This window comes from Engystomops pustulosus, chromosome 7 (assembly GCF_040894005.1).
Source record: "Engystomops pustulosus chromosome 7, aEngPut4.maternal, whole genome shotgun sequence".
NCBI lineage: Eukaryota > Metazoa > Chordata > Amphibia > Anura > Leptodactylidae > Engystomops > Engystomops pustulosus.
In genome coordinates this window covers 21,264,696-21,280,204 of record NC_092417.1, presented here as the reverse complement: position 1 = coordinate 21,280,204, position 15,509 = coordinate 21,264,696, and the positions used below count along the sequence as shown (strand labels likewise).

The window sequence follows — 15,509 nt, the reverse complement described above, 5'->3', positions numbered from 1 at the left end:
AAGGGTTGGGGAGGGGGGGGGGGGAAACCAACAGAAGACATTCAGACGAACTCACCATGACAACAATTAACACTCGGGTAGAAACGATAGGGGTGACCACCTCACTCTCCTCCTCCTGCCCGCTCTTCTATCCAGTAGCGATCCCAACGTTCCCAGGTTTTGTCGAATAATGGGATACGATTGTTCAAGGAGGCGGTCAAGTGTTCCATACTGCGAGTCTCCCTTACCCTAGCGAGTAGGTCCATTCGGGAGGGGGGGGCCTGCCTTTTCCAAAATTGCGCTATCAGGCATCTTGCAGCTGTGAGTACGTGCAAGCTCAATTTTGTGGCCGTCTTGGCCATGGGCTGAGGAGAGACGTTTAGCAAGTAATACAATGGGGAGAGTGGAATGTCCACCGCTACAACCTCCCGGAGGAGAGACTTTACCTCCTGCCAGAAAGGCTGCACCAATGGGCACGTCCAGAAGATGTGCTGAAGAGTTCCCCCGGGCGAGCCACATCGCCAGCAGGTGTCTGGCGTGTCTGGAAATAATCTGTGTAATAAGGATGGGGTATGGTACCACTGCAACATCAGCTTGTACTGATTCTCCTTATGTGTAGCACATAAAGAGGTTTTAGCTGCTCTATTCCAGATCATCTGCCACGTGTCTTGTGATATTGGACCCCCCACTATGCTTTCCCATTTGGCCATGTATGGATGTGCTATAGGGTCATCTGATCTTGGGTGTAATAGTATCATATAGATATCTGATATAAGACCAGAGGTGTGGGTAGCAGTTTTGCAGATGTGCTCAAACGCGGTGGGCACCGAAACCATCTCAGTATTGCTTAGGGACTGCAGGAAGTGCCTAATACGAATATAGTGGAAGTTGGCTGTATGTGGGAGATGGAATTTATCTTGCAAGGCAGGGAACGGCAAAATCTTCCTATCTCGGTAGTCTACTATGTCTGCGAATCTAAACAATTCCTTCTCATGCCATGGTTTAATTTCCTGCCCAACTCCAGCCTGTTGCATAAGAGGGGTGTGTAAGAAAGATTGCATAGGAGAGCATTGGGATACCAGCGGAAACCTGGTCACACAGGCCCTCCACAATTTAATCGTGAATGAGATGGGACCCAATTGGGGGTCAGGCAATGTAGGCGCCTCCTCAGGCCAGAGGTAAGAGTTGGGGTGGAAAGGAGCCAACCATAGTTTCTCAATCTCCATCCATTTGGAAAATGCCAGCAAGGTAGACCACGCTGGGATTCGTCGCAAATGTGTTGCCCAGTAGTATCTGGTAATATCCGGCACCGATAGTCCACCCTTGGATTTGTGAGAAATTAGAACAGACTTGGAGACTCCGTGCCTCTTTTTGGCCCAGATAAAATGTAAAATTGATGCTTGCAGGGACCTCAGAGCACCCAACGGAACCGGCACCGGCAGGGTTTCAAAAAGATAAAGCAGCTTGGGCAAGATAGTCATTTTGACCGCTGCTATCCTGCCGAAAAGAGAAAGAGGGAGACTATTCCAGTTATCCAGCAGAGTCCTTATTTCTCGGAAGCTATCAGGGAAGTTCTGCCCATAGAGTGTGTTGTACGAGGGGGTCAGGAGTATCCCCAGGTATTTAATAGCATCAGTTTTCCAATTATATCGGAACGTCGCCTTCACTTGATCAACCAATGGTTGGGTAAGATTAAGGGGTAAGGCCTCTGTCTTTGAGGTATTCACTTTATAACCAGATAGACGACCGTACTGCTGTAACCGTGCTTGTAGGTTGGGCAGAGAGATTAGGGGTTGAGTTAAAGTGAGCAGGATGTCGTCCGCAAATAGAGACAATTTGAATTCCCTATCTCTGACCATAATACCATGAACATTAGGGTCTTGTCGGATGATGGAGGCCAAGGGTTCAATGCAGAGTATGAACAGGAGAGGAGAAAGTGGGCAACCCTGACGTGTATCATTCCTTATCTGCAGAGGTGGGGAGGATGCATGTGGAAGCTTAATTTCAGCTGTAGGATTTGAATACAACCCCCTCAAAGCCTGGAGAAAGGGACCTCTTATTCCAATGTGTTCTAGCACTTGAAACATGAAGGGCCAGCTGAGGCGATCGAACGCCTTTTCTGCGTCTAAACTGAGGATCAGGGCCTGGTCGTTTTGTTTGTTGACTACATCAATAAGATCAATTGTTCTCCTCGTGTTGTCGCCACCCTGACGCCCTGGCACAAAGCCCACTTGATCTTTATGAATTACCTGGGGGATCCACTGGATCAGGCGATTGGCCAGCAATTTTGTGAATATTTTTAAATCAGCGTTCAGAAGTGCAATTGGCCTATAATTAGCACAGTCAGTTGCATCTTTCCCGGGCTTAGGGATAAGGGTGATGTAGGAATGAGTAAACGTTGTAGGCATAGGCTCACCTTGTAAGAACGCATTAAACACTTTTGTCATATGCGGCAACAACACAGGGGAGAAGGTCTGATAATAGAGATATGTGAGCCCATCCGGACACGGGGATTTCCCGTTGGGCATTCCTTTGATCACTTCCTCTATCTCCTCTGATGTTAATTCTGAGCTAAGTGTCTCAATAGCCTCCAAGGGGAGGCCCGGGAGGGAGCAAGAGTTCAAGAAATCTACTAGCAACGTTTTTCTAAGGTCCTCATCCAAGGGCAGGGTGTTTGGTAAAGAGTACAATTTGGCGTAAAAATCTTGAAAACGAGAGGCAATCGCCCTCGGGTCATGCAAGAAGTTGCCCCCAGAGTCGCGTATAATATGGGGAGTTTGGTGATCCCTCCTCTCCCTCAGTTGCTTCGCCAGGAGTGAGTGGTGTTTATTTGCTTGTTCATAGTACCGTTGCTTAGTAAACACCAGCAGTTTCTCTACTTCCTGGGTCTGAACCTCTCGCAACTGTTCCCTGACCTCAATTAGCTGTTGGAGTCTTCTCCTGGTTGGTTTGGCTAACAAAGCTGCCTCCTGCTTATCAATTTCTTTCCTTAGCTCTTTCTCCAGATGGACCCTATTCCTTTTCAATCTGGTTCCCTGTTCAATGCAATGGCCTCGGAAGACCGCTTTATGAGCTTCCCACATCACAGGAATGGAGGGAATTGAATCCTCGTTAAACTGAAAATACTCCCGCAACGCCCCATTTAACTCTTCCTTGATCAGGGGCTTTTTAAGGAGGGATTCGTTCAAGCGCCAATGACATACCCTCGTTGTAGTGAGGCCCTCTCTAAGCTGCAGGAGGACTGGCGCATGATCTGACCACGATATGTCCCCCACCTCTGCAGTGTGCATCATTCGCAAGAATTGTATATCTCCAAACCAATAATCTATACGGGTATGGGTGCCGTGCGGGGCGGAGTAAAAGGTAAATGAGCGGTCACCCGGGTTGCCCACTCTCCACAAGTCATACAGGGCAAACCTCCTAATGACTCTACGGAATGCGGCTGAGATGGTGTTTTGCGATCTAGTGGTGGGGTTGGGATCAATTGCCAGGCGGTCCATATTTTCTGAAAAAATGACATTAAAGTCCCCTCCTACCAGTAGGGGTGCTGGTGGAAGTTTAGCTAACTTATTCAGGACTTTAGTAATGAAGCGGACCTGGGATGTATTGGGAGCATATATGTTGCATAAAAGTATGGGCGAGCCAAACAATTTACCCTGAATGATGATAAAGCGGCCCATGGGATCCGCAGTCACCGTCTCAGGCACTATGGGGCACGAAGTTGAGAACAGAATCGCCACTCCCGCTTTTTTGTTCTCAGTGGACGCCGTATAAGAGACCGGGTAAAGATGCTTAGCAAAGTTAAAATTCCCTGTCGCATCATAATGCGTCTCCTGTAGAAACACCACATCTGCTCTACTTCTCTTCAGCTCATTAAGCGTGAGTCTTCGCTTACGAGCTGAGTTGAGCCCTTTTACATTAAGCGTCAGGAACCGGACCATGGTTAGCTGATTAGCGGATACCCCTGTGCCAGACCCGCTGTGCGCTCCTGCGTGGTATGCGCCTGGACCCAGGGAGGGAGGGGATGAGAGGGGCTATATGTAGCTTCTACAATCAGGCTTCAGTATGCGAGTGGGGAGGGGTGCTGGTGTGTGCACACCCAAGATGTCAGAAACACTAGGAATAAAGGGTAAGGAATATGACAAAGGGGAAGGACAAAACTTGCACACTACAAGACAGACAATGAAAACGAATAAAAAACCCAAGTAAGAAAATAACAAGAAAACAAGAATAAATTCCCGAGTCTATAACCAGGGAGAGGAGAAATCTCCTGATCCTGGTGCAGGCCTACTCAGCCGAGCTGCCCCTGAAGTAGGGGAGTATAGTCGGCTGGTCTGGATTCACCACCTCCTATATAAATCCCAATCTGGAATTAGGAAGCAGGATCCAGTAAAGACCCACCTAGTGGGGAAAACGTGGTATTGTAACCCTGGAAAGGAGAGAAAAAAATTTTTCCTGCAAGTACAGTACTATATTAACTTGAATACTTTGGTATATAACTAACTATCTAGAGAATCCGGGAAACAACCCCGATGCCTTTATGCAAATTACTATCTAAAAGACGTTAAGGAGGGAAAGAGTATCCCGAACATAAGCAAACATAAGCAAGCATAGGACCCCCATTAAACTGTAAAGGATATATGCCCAGCAGGTGCTCTCCTCTAATCATAAGAGTCCTGGGATGGAGCTCTGGTTCGTGGTCTTCGTCTCTTGTGTTGCGGCTGGCTCTTAAACTGCTGTTGGCGTAGCTGGTGGGGGAGAGCCCCCCAATCGTCCAGTCGTGGAATCGGAATGTTCCAAATGTCGCAGAATTCCTGAAGCTCCTCAATCACAGTAAGCGTGGCCGTAATTCCATCTTTGGTGGCCGACAGGGCAAAAGGAAAGTTCCAGCGGTAAGAGATGCCATTCTCATGCAGAATATCCAGCAATGGTCGCAGGATCCGCCTCTTCTGAAGGGTGATTCCAGAGAGATCCTGGTAAAGCTGTATGACATCTCCCTTGAAGTTGAAGTTCTTATTTTTCCTCGCGGCAAACATGATGCGTTCCTTTAATTCAAAGTCGTTCACACAACAGATGACATCCCGTGGGTTTCCTCCCAGTGTTTTAGGCCTCAAGGCTCTATGAGCTCTGTCAAGCTTCACCTGTATCTCCGGCTCTCCTAATAGCGCTGAAAAAAGTGCTTGTAGTGTGGCGCGAACATCCTCCTTGCCCTCCACCTCCGGTAGACCCCTCACCCTAATATTATTACGTCTTCCTCTGTTATCGAGATCTTCCAGGTGTCTGGCCATATCTTGTAGTGTAACAGATTGGGAGTGCAAAGTATGTTGCGTATGTGTGATCTGACGCCTTGAGTCTGCCTGCGCAGTTTCCAGCTCATCAATTTTCTGCGTCATACACTGAATATCGCGTCGTACCTCTGAAATTTCAGACTTGAACGCTTCTTTAACTTCAGCGATCAGCGATTTAAAGTCCTCTTTAGTCGGCAAATTCTGGAGATGAGCATGCCAGTACGGTTCTGGAGCTGATGGCCTCTTGTCTGTCCTAATGTCCATACTATATGGCTCCAGCGATGACTCCCACTCTGGGGAAGGAGCTGCATATCGGGTGAGGGTGGGGGTAGCACCCAGCTCCTCTTCTTGCTCTCCTGACCTGGGGACATACGGGGTACCCGGGATGAACTCTCTTGGCAATGTCCGTTGAGGGGATCGTAGAGGGGGGGGACCCCTAGGGTGTCCCCCATATCCTCCATTATCATCCTGGCCAGGGCCCGGTTCATTCTCCTGGGGTTGTATCTGAGGTGCGGTGGCAGTATTTGACTGGGAGGGCTTCACCTCTCCGGTATTGTGCTGTGAGGCTCCCTGGTCAGTGTCCTGTAGTGGGGCCACTTTATTGTGGCGCTGCTGCGGCGCTGTATTTTGGCTCTGCTGCGCCGCTGTGGTTTGGCGCTGCTGCGCCGCTGTGGTTTGGCGCTGCTGCGCCGCTGTGGTTTGGCGCTGCTGCGCCGCTGTGTTTTGGCGCTGCTGCGCTACAGGGGAGCCACGCTGCCCTTTAGGCTGGGGGCTAAGATGGCGGCTTGGCGCGGCCTGTGACGGGCCGGCCGAGTCTTTGCAGCCCGCATGTAAAGGCGGCGCCGCGGTAGTCGCCGCGGATCCCCGTCTCCCCGCTGCTGGTGTGGGGGCCATAGCGGACGCCTCAGGAAGCTGCGGTGAGTAGGTCGTCAGGCCTCCCGGCTGCACGTGGGCCCGCGGATCGGAGGAAGAAGCGGGTGAGCGGCGTTTCGCCTGTCCGACCAGCGTCTCAGGATCTCGAGGGCTTCGTTCCCCTTCTGGGGGTCTTTTTTGCTTTTGGGGCCAGGATAGTTCCCCTCCTTGTAGCGGAATTAGGCACCGGGGCTGCGGAGCTCTGTTAATGTGCGGCCATCCTGTCCAGGGTCCAGACCACGCCCCCCTTGCGACACAATTTTGAAAGTTAAATACCGTGGTTTGTCCGAATCATTTGGGTTGTCCGATGTCCACGCCCCCGACGTCCAAGCTGGTGCCGATGCGCCACAATCTGATCGTGTGCACCCAGGGCAATTCAGCGCAAAATGGAAAAATTTGTGAAACCTGACGGAAATGCGTCAAATGGACCCTTAGTAGATGTGCCCCGATGTATTCTTCAATTTCTCAAAAAATGGTTCCCACTATATAGAAAACCCATCCAACAAAAAGGAATTTCCGTTAACAAATGCCCCCACACAAAGAGGTGGAAATTGGAGCTCTCTGTTCAGAGACTTAATAGACAACCGTTAGCCCTTGAAGTGAGGGAACCCATTGGGGCACATTTATTTACCCGGTCCTGTCGCGATCCAGTGGCGCATTCTCCATCGAGGATTTGGGTCTTCCGGTGAGTCACTAAGGTAGTGCGCCCACCAGGACTGCACTGAAGTCTGCCGGAGTTCGCCGGAGTTCACCTCCTATCCTGGGTGCAGGTAAACGCGTGTCAAGCGACACATTTTTTAAAAAAATACAGCGGTTATTCCGAATCCGCTGGGTTTTCCGATGGCCATGCCCCCCAATTTCCATTGCATGCATGCCGGCGCGCCACAATCCAATCGCGTGCGGCACAAACCCAGGGCAATTCGATGCAAACCGATAATTTTCGGTAAACCCGGCGAAAAAGAGCGATTCGGGCCCTTAGTAAATGGCCTCCATTGGCTTTTACCGGAAAGGAACAAGTTTTAAGCTATATAAGTCCTTTTAAGACCCCCTCACGTCTAGTTTTCCATATGACTTCCTATCTCCTGGAGAGATCTCGGAGGGTTTCTGCCTCGTTGGGTTGATTTTGCCTCGTCATGAATAATATGGCTTATTAACGATTGTTTTGTTGTTCTGTAAAGTTATTAAGTGTTCTCCTGGAGCGATCCTAATTGCAGGAGAGCGTTGCTGGCACAGAGCACACCACTAATGGACTTCTCACCGATGAGGTGATTTCAATAAGTAATTAAATCAAATGAAAGCCCTTTATTTTTTTAAAGTTTGATTGGAGTATGTTTTTCATAGGTAGACAATTCTGCATCCCCCTGGCATAAACTTTATCCTCCAGGGATTTTACCAGATCCTTCCTGGTAGAGATGGAACTAATTTTCACTGGGTTTAAATGGGGACAAACAATAAACTTAATGGGGGTCATTTACTAAAGGCCCGATTCGCGTTTTCCCGATGTGTTACCCGAATATTTCCGATTTGCGCCGATTGTACCTGAATTGCCCTGGGATTGTGGCGCACGCGATCGGATTGTGGCGCATCGGCGCCGGCATGCGCGCGACGGAAATCGGGGGGTGCTTACCTTCACCTGGTCCGAGGTGGTGCATTCCGGCGCGATGAGATGACTTTCAGCGCAGCAGCGCCACCTGGTGGACGGCGGAAGAACTACATTCATAAATCCCGGCCGGACCCGAATGCAGAGCAGAGAACGCGCCGCTGGATCGCGACTGGACCGGGTAAGTAAATGTGCCCCAATGTTTGTTATATTTCCAGTCTTTTATTATAACATTTTTAAAGGAAATTTCCATTGTCTTAAAAAAAAAAAGTCAAAACTATGGAAAATGGACAGTGAACCAATGAATTTATCATCTTTTACACCAGAAACAGTCATAAAAGATGACTATAATCTATCCTAACCCGTTGTTGGCATACATGAGCACACATCCTGCCGAGGCTATGGACGTAACTTATAATGAGCCATGTGGCTTGCGAGAAACACAGATGCCAGGTGTAATTCTTCATTACTCCTGTGGAGGCACTGCAGGAGAATTGAACATGTGGTGCTAGTTTGCCTCACAGATCACATATGATCACTGGGGTCTGTGTCAACCAATCAGCTGAATGTCTTGATGCGTAAATAAAATTTTCCCAATGATTACTGAAGTTCTTGTTTTTGTCTATAGAAGACAATATTATTGGTTATAGTCCAGTAAACTCAAAATTGAAAATCGACAACCAGTATCATGGACCAAAGACGTGCTCAGAGCTTCACTCCCCTTCCCCCACTCTTCATTATAGGTAATAAAGTACAATACTCAGCAAAAAGCTACAATAAATTCCCTCAACCGATTCGCGGTTTCCCGACGTGTTACCCGAATATTTACGATTTGCGCCGATTGTACCTGAATTGCCCCGGGATTTTGGCGCACGCGAACGGATTGTGGCGCATCGGCACCGGCATGCACACAACGGAAATCGGGGGGCGTGGCCGAACAAAAACCCGACCGATTCGGAAAAACCACCACATTTAAAAAAGGAAATTGTGTCGCGGAGCTTGCACTCACCTTCATCCAGGATAGGATCGTGAACTTCAGTGCATTTCAGGGAACTTCAGCGCAGCAACGACACCTGGTGGACGTCGGAGGAACTGCCTTGATGAATCCCGGCCGGACCCGAATCCACCGCAGAGAACGCGCCAATGGATCGCGAACGGACCGGATAAGTAAATCTGCCCCATTGTTGTCACACCCGGAACGTTACTCTTGACTGAAACTATCCTTGAAGATCAATGTAAACCTCAAACATCTGGGCTTCCTGATGGAGTTCTGGTAATCCTTTGAAAAACAAGATTCGTCGGGCCGTGTTGAGATTTCTATGGTTAAAACAACCAAGTAGAAAACATGGAGAGACTACACTGAAGAGTCTGGGGGACGACATCAAATAAAACTCTCTTTTGAAATCCTTGTGACCCCTTCATTTATGACCCATCATGTCAATTGCAAATGACAAAAGTCTAAACAGTCACAAACAAAATCAGCTTCAGCTCTCGAAGGTCTTATAAAAAGTGGGAGATGCAGGTTCCTGATGTCCTACAACGTTCCATCATCTGTGGCTGATTACAATCTATGTTTAGAGCTCGTAGTTGTTATTTTTTTATTTGTGTTTTTGCCTTCTCCTTGTGCATCATCATCTAACTTTGTTTGGGTATTTAGTTCCCGTTTATGATATTTTTGGCTACAGGCCATTAAACAGAAAACCTGGGGCCAAGGCGGCTCTGTCTAAAAGGAAATATAAAGTCCTGAGGATATCAATGTCTTTTTTTGTACACATACAAGAAACAGCAAATCATTTCATATTTCACGTGCTTTGATTACACCATTCCATTATGTAAATTTTCCGAAGTTATTAAAACTTTACATAAAAACAAATCTGCCATCAGAACCAAACATGTTAATCCAGGGACGTTACTCATAGATCCAGGCACCGTGACTGCAGGAATCTTCTTATATTTCTCATCCATGGTCTCCTTACAGAGAGACTAGGGCAGCCCATCACACTCATTAGCATAATTATAAAAGTTGATTTTAGAAGGAAGGAGGCCATGGATAACAAACATAAGAAGATTTTCCCAGTCACTGTGCCAGGATCTATGAGTAAGTGTCCCTGGTTTATAATGATGGATTTTGATGGTAGATGTAATTCAAAAGGAGTCCCCAACATGGACAACATTATTGTTAGTGTTAGTTTTAAAGTAAGCAGCTTTTTCATGGATTTAGGCCTCTGTAAGCCAGGTTATGTCTTTGATAAAATCTTATTTTGAAGCATGTGAACCTCGTAGAGAGGGTCCATCATGACCCACCATGGAGAAGCACCTCTTCTGGTGGTCTCAAGTCCTCCTGGTATACCATGGATGGTCATCATGTAATACTAAATGTCCCCTGTGGTGGCCAATGTAAAGGAAATACCAGTCCTACAACAAAGAGTGGAACCTGGGGCAATCAGATGTGGGAGTCAAATTTGGCGTGAAAGTTGAGGTCTTCAACTTCTCACGAGTTCGTAGGTTCTTCTCGGTAAGAAACTACGGACTGGTCAGAAACTGAGGACCTCAACTTTGACATCAACTACCCATCGTCAACAGTATTAAGACTTTACTTAATGATTAGATATTCCTATGGCTATCCCACAGGGAACAAAGTCAGATTTCCTGATAAATGTAATTTTTTTTAAACACAATAGAGATAAGAAATAGTTGGGTTTCAGAGAAATCATAGGCCAAGCAGTAATATATTATGAAATAAATCCTATTACTGGGAAAGAAGGATTATGAAATATGATTATGAGAACATAAACAACATGTCCGCGGGCTAAGTCCTGTAAGATCTCTGCTGGACACTGCACTAAGCCATCAACTTCAGCTTCTTCCACCTCGTCAGAAACAAAGGGCTTCTGTGAAGCAGATCTTCTGCCAAGAAAAATGTTATTGTAGGTATCGAATTCATTATGGGAGGGGAGTCTTAATATTTTACTATCATCAATCAGTGGGACCTCCTATCCCGAAAAACAGAAAGCTAATGGTTTTCATTATCAAAGTTCAACTTTTTCTGATATTTTTTTTTCTACATTTTCAAAAAAAATTATTTTTACTTTTATTATATAAAAATACTTTTGGGACAATTTAAAAAATAAAAAATACATTTTAAATTTATACATATAAAAACGTACACTTTTATTCTGTATGCTGTTACTAATACATATTAGAATCTGCTCAAAAATTCTTAAAAGCAAACATGTTTCTATATATAGTTTTTGATGTTTTTTTTCTCTAAATATGACCAAATCTTGCTCTTATTTTTCTTCCACCAAAGAATTAAAATTTGGTTTTCTAAGCCCAAAATAAACATTCAATTACAGCCCAACTTAGGATCAGTTCTCTTACAAATGTTGACAGTTCCAAATTACACGAAATAGAAAATTTTACTTTAACTGAAATAAGGATAAGAATTAAAAATTATTATGACTTACTATGTATATAAGTGTTCTAGTGTTATATAAGCGAAAGAAAAAAAAAAAAAAAATAAAAATCATTATTGAAAAACACATTAACATTAAATTATTATAAGGGTTACACTGATATATAATACAGGCAGTCCCCGGGTTACGTACAAGATAGGGTCTGTAGGTTTGTTCTTAAGTTGAGTTTGTATGTAAGTCGGAACTGTATACTTTCTTATTGTAACCCCGTTCAAAAATTTTTTGGTCTCTGTGACAATTGGATTTTAAAAATCTTGGGTTGTCATAAGAACCAGGATTAACAATAAAGCTTCATTACAGACACATTTGATAACTGTTATAGCTGTTTATTGTAGCCTAGGACTAAAGTACAATAAATTACCAAAATCCAGAGGTCCGTTTGTAACTAGGGGTCGTATGTAAGTCAGGTGTTCTTAAGTAGGGGACCGCCTGTAATAATAATGATAATAAGAATTACATATACTGGTAACTTGCATTTATATATTATTTATTCTCAACAGTCGCAAAAAAAAAAAGGATTTCTAGAAAAAATACATTTAAGATTAAAAAAAATATATACAAGTAAACAATTATTTTTAATTGCATCTCAGATTATAAACTCATCAAAAATAGTGACTAATAATAAACACAATAATTGTAATAAATGAAGGCACTATTAATAATAATTTACCTTGGTACATTACGGTAATAATACTTTATCGTTTAGCATCCCAAAATGTAAAAAATGGTAAATAACTAGAAAAAAGTTATTGCAATAAATTAATTCAGTACTAATGATACAAGTAATGACATTATAGAATTCATACTAATAATACAACCATTAATAATATTAATTTGACTCCTTATGTTTGTGATTACTAAATAATAATTTAACCCATATTATATGCCGTAGTTAATTTTTGGTGATAATGTCAAGTTTGTTATATATTTTTTCTCTTATTGCCGTCATATTTGCGACGCTGTTTTTCCAGGTGTTGCGCCTCGTCTTAGGCCTGAGACTAATAAGTGACAGTGAAAAGTGATTCCAGTCAGATGTTGTGTTTGCTGAAATCAATGCTTACAGCTAAATCCAATCTCTCAGCAGCTGGGTACAGCGGGGACTCAGTGTGGGGACTGACAGCCAGCGCTCATTTTTACTCCCCTGTGGACAATCATTGACCTGACAAGAGCTGAAATCTATCCGTCCTCACTACCCGAGGCTGCGAGGAGATCTGCCTCCAAATGGAGGCGCGTGCGAGGTTATTTACAGCTGTCGTCACTTGGGCTGAGTGCAGGAGAAAAACACACCAAAGAAATGAAAAAAATTAAGTAAATCAAAAAATATAAAAATACTAATATAAGATGGTGTCCTGGTCTACAGAATAACAGATTTCTGGTTGCAAGTGCTCCTAAAACCCCTAGAAATCCATCACATAAGTGATACATAACACACCCATGTGTATGGGCTTCATGTTGAGTCCCTGAGGCAGTGGATTACAGCAGCGCCATATGGTGCCTTGTATGTCACCATATTAAAGGGGTTTATTAGTTTCATACGGTAGAACTGATGGCCCATCCAACTCAATATCATATCAGCGGGGGCTGAGTATTATGTATATTGCGGCCTCTTCATTGTTTATATAGGTCCATCTACAGTAGCTGCTTGTTGTTGACTCAGGGCTGCAGGACAAATCTGAGTGATGACCTAACTAAAGAGTATTCCAAGAATATTGTGAAACCCAGGGGCGTAACTTGAGGGGGTGCGGTCGCACCCGGGCCCAAGAGGCTTAGGGGGCCCATAAGATCTCACTTTCCCATATGAGAAGACTAGTATTATGAACCATACATTATAGTCGGGGGCCCGGCACAGACTTTGCACTGCTTTGCACTTTGCATCAGCTTCAAGTTACATCACTGGTGAAACCTGAAAACCGCTTCAAAGGAAATTTTCAGTTTTCTTAGTGTTCTCAGTTGGTGTCCAAGGGCTAAAAAAACAATGAAGTAGACTTACAGTAATGTCATGCCCCACTCCATAGAGTAACATAGGGCCCGGCGCCATATTCCGTTGAAAGATAGGACATGTCCTATCTTTCTATGGGCTACGGAACGATATGGTGCCGCACGTGAGGCCATGAGGCCTTATATACATTGGCCGTATATACGTCCCCCATATGTTCGTGTGAATGTGGCCTGAGTATAATTTTAAATACAATTTTTATACCTTTCTTGGCACTCCAAGAAAATCCCTTTAAGATAGATTGGTAGGCATAACTACGTATGTACTTGAGGTCCATCCAGTCTCGTAATGGGTGGACTTCTTTTTTTTTTTTTTTAAATGGGTGGACTTCAATTTTATATTGCATCATATTGTATGGAAGAGTACTGTTTTATCGTTATCCCCTGAAAGATTTGAAAGAAAAACGTAAAATTTCCAAAGGTTTTTTGTATGTTTTTTATAAAATAAAAGCTGAAATGTGTCCCAGATATATGCAAAAAAATTTTTGCATAGGTTTTCTTTTGTTCCTATGAGAAGGGAGGACTATGAAGAGGTCATGGAATAGTTTTGCATCCCGGACAAGTAATCAAGTGTCTTGATAAACCCAACTCCTCGCCCTTTAACCTTCCTCTTCCTTCGACCGTTGACAACTGTAGTCTTCTGTCTTGTCACAGCAGAGCACATGTGTTTGGAGTCTTTTACGAGCTTTATCCAAGCTGATTTTTCTTCTTCTCTCAACAGTAACCTCTCTTCTAATTCATTGGTCTCGCTGTCATGGAGGACATTTCATGGTCTACCTCTACAGGAGCTGTAGGTCAACCTTCTTTCTTACCATGATAGATACAATCGTACAGACATATGACTTTGTCTCAAAACAACCGAGATAGCTCAGCTCCAGAAAAAATAATACTGTCTCTAGCGCCCTCTATAGATGAATATCTGGTAAATCATTTAACTCCTTAAAGAGAGCAGAAACATGACGCCAGTTATCAACCAAGCCAGAGACAGCCATCTGTAGAAAATATGTGAAAGTTGCCATACCCCTTAAATACAGACAGACAGTGTTGCATACTATTCCTTAGCCTACTTTTCTCTATGAGTCTTTGAATTTGCCCATAAAAAAAAGTGGAATAGAATTTTAGAAAAGTGTATGACATTAGGATAACATTTGTACTTTGTTAACATTGTCTTCTGCTGCTTTTGTGGTGAGGCCTCCCTGGTCCTTGGACTGCTCTTGCTTTATTGGTCTCTTTCGGTGACCAATACATCATGGTTGGACCTGTAAGTAAGGGGAGCAACCAAAAGACCAGGGACACCTCAACACAGAAGGTAAGTTTACATATATTTTTGTACAGCATTATATGGTAGATGTCCCTCTAGATTCCGGGTCATGTTTACTGCAAATGATCTTTCTTCTAAGAAAGAAAGTATTTGTAACCTCACTGTTCCCGTGCTAGAGTCTTGACCGAGAACCCCTTCCAGTGCTCCTGTGAAGTGCGATGGATTCAGATTCGCAGAGAAGAAGGTTGGGCAGATCTTGGAAACCAGTCTTTGAGCTGCTGGAAACATGGTGTGGAGATTTTCATAGAAGATGACAACATCACTCACTGTGGTAGGCATCTAATCTAAATTATAGGTGGTGGAAAACAAGAATGCTTGGTTTTAGTAAAATGTTGTATGTTCTCTTAGATCGTCCAGATGTTTTCATTGCTGAGCAAAATCTCACTGTTCTTCATGGGGACAACCTAACCCTTCAGTGTAATGTGTTTGGTCAACCTACACCAACGGCTACCTGGATTATACCAGACCTGAATGCCCAGTATGAAATTGAGGTAAATATAGATATCGAGTGGTATTTATCAGGACTTCTGCACCATGCCACTGGCATAGAAACCCTGAAATAATCACAAATTCCAGCGTATTGCTAGCACTTGCGATAATTTCCACTTTCCGCCACCTTCTGGAGGGGCATAAAGGGGGGAGGGGGGCCACAGGTGGCTGTGTGTGCGTTTATTTCTATCCCTGGTAGGGCCTAGTGTAGAAATGAAAGCTGCGCAGGCACCCACCGGATACATCAAGAGGTTGGACCCTCTTGATGTATCCGGCTGTGCCGGATGCTCGGCAGGGCTATCATATATCATTGTAACTGTTCTTACCACTGATGTGTCGACCATGTTGACATGTTGATGGTTTATTATCTATGGGTGTCATCAATTGGGAAATTGCAGTATGTCATATTTGTTTTAGGGCTCTCAGGAGGAAGCTATATGTTGAAGATC

The 15,509-nt window shown here is 44.4% G+C and overlaps 1 protein-coding gene and 1 long non-coding RNA gene across 2 annotated transcripts in view; one reads left to right on the top strand and one right to left on the bottom strand.

Moving 5' to 3' along the window:
* Positions 1-15,509, top strand: part of NTRK1 (neurotrophic receptor tyrosine kinase 1) — an 83,009-nt gene that overhangs the window by 39,783 nt on the left and 27,717 nt on the right. The window contains exons 4-6 of the mRNA XM_072115051.1: positions 13,972-14,040; positions 14,688-14,842; positions 14,920-15,062. Coding sequence (XP_071971152.1) covers positions 13,972-14,040; positions 14,688-14,842; positions 14,920-15,062 — 367 coding nt within the window. The remainder of the gene's footprint in view (positions 1-13,971; positions 14,041-14,687; positions 14,843-14,919; positions 15,063-15,509) is intronic.
* LOC140069389 (uncharacterized) overlaps positions 1-15,509 on the bottom strand; it is a 34,877-nt gene that overhangs the window by 13,354 nt on the left and 6,014 nt on the right. The gene's annotated exons all lie outside the window — the stretch shown is intronic.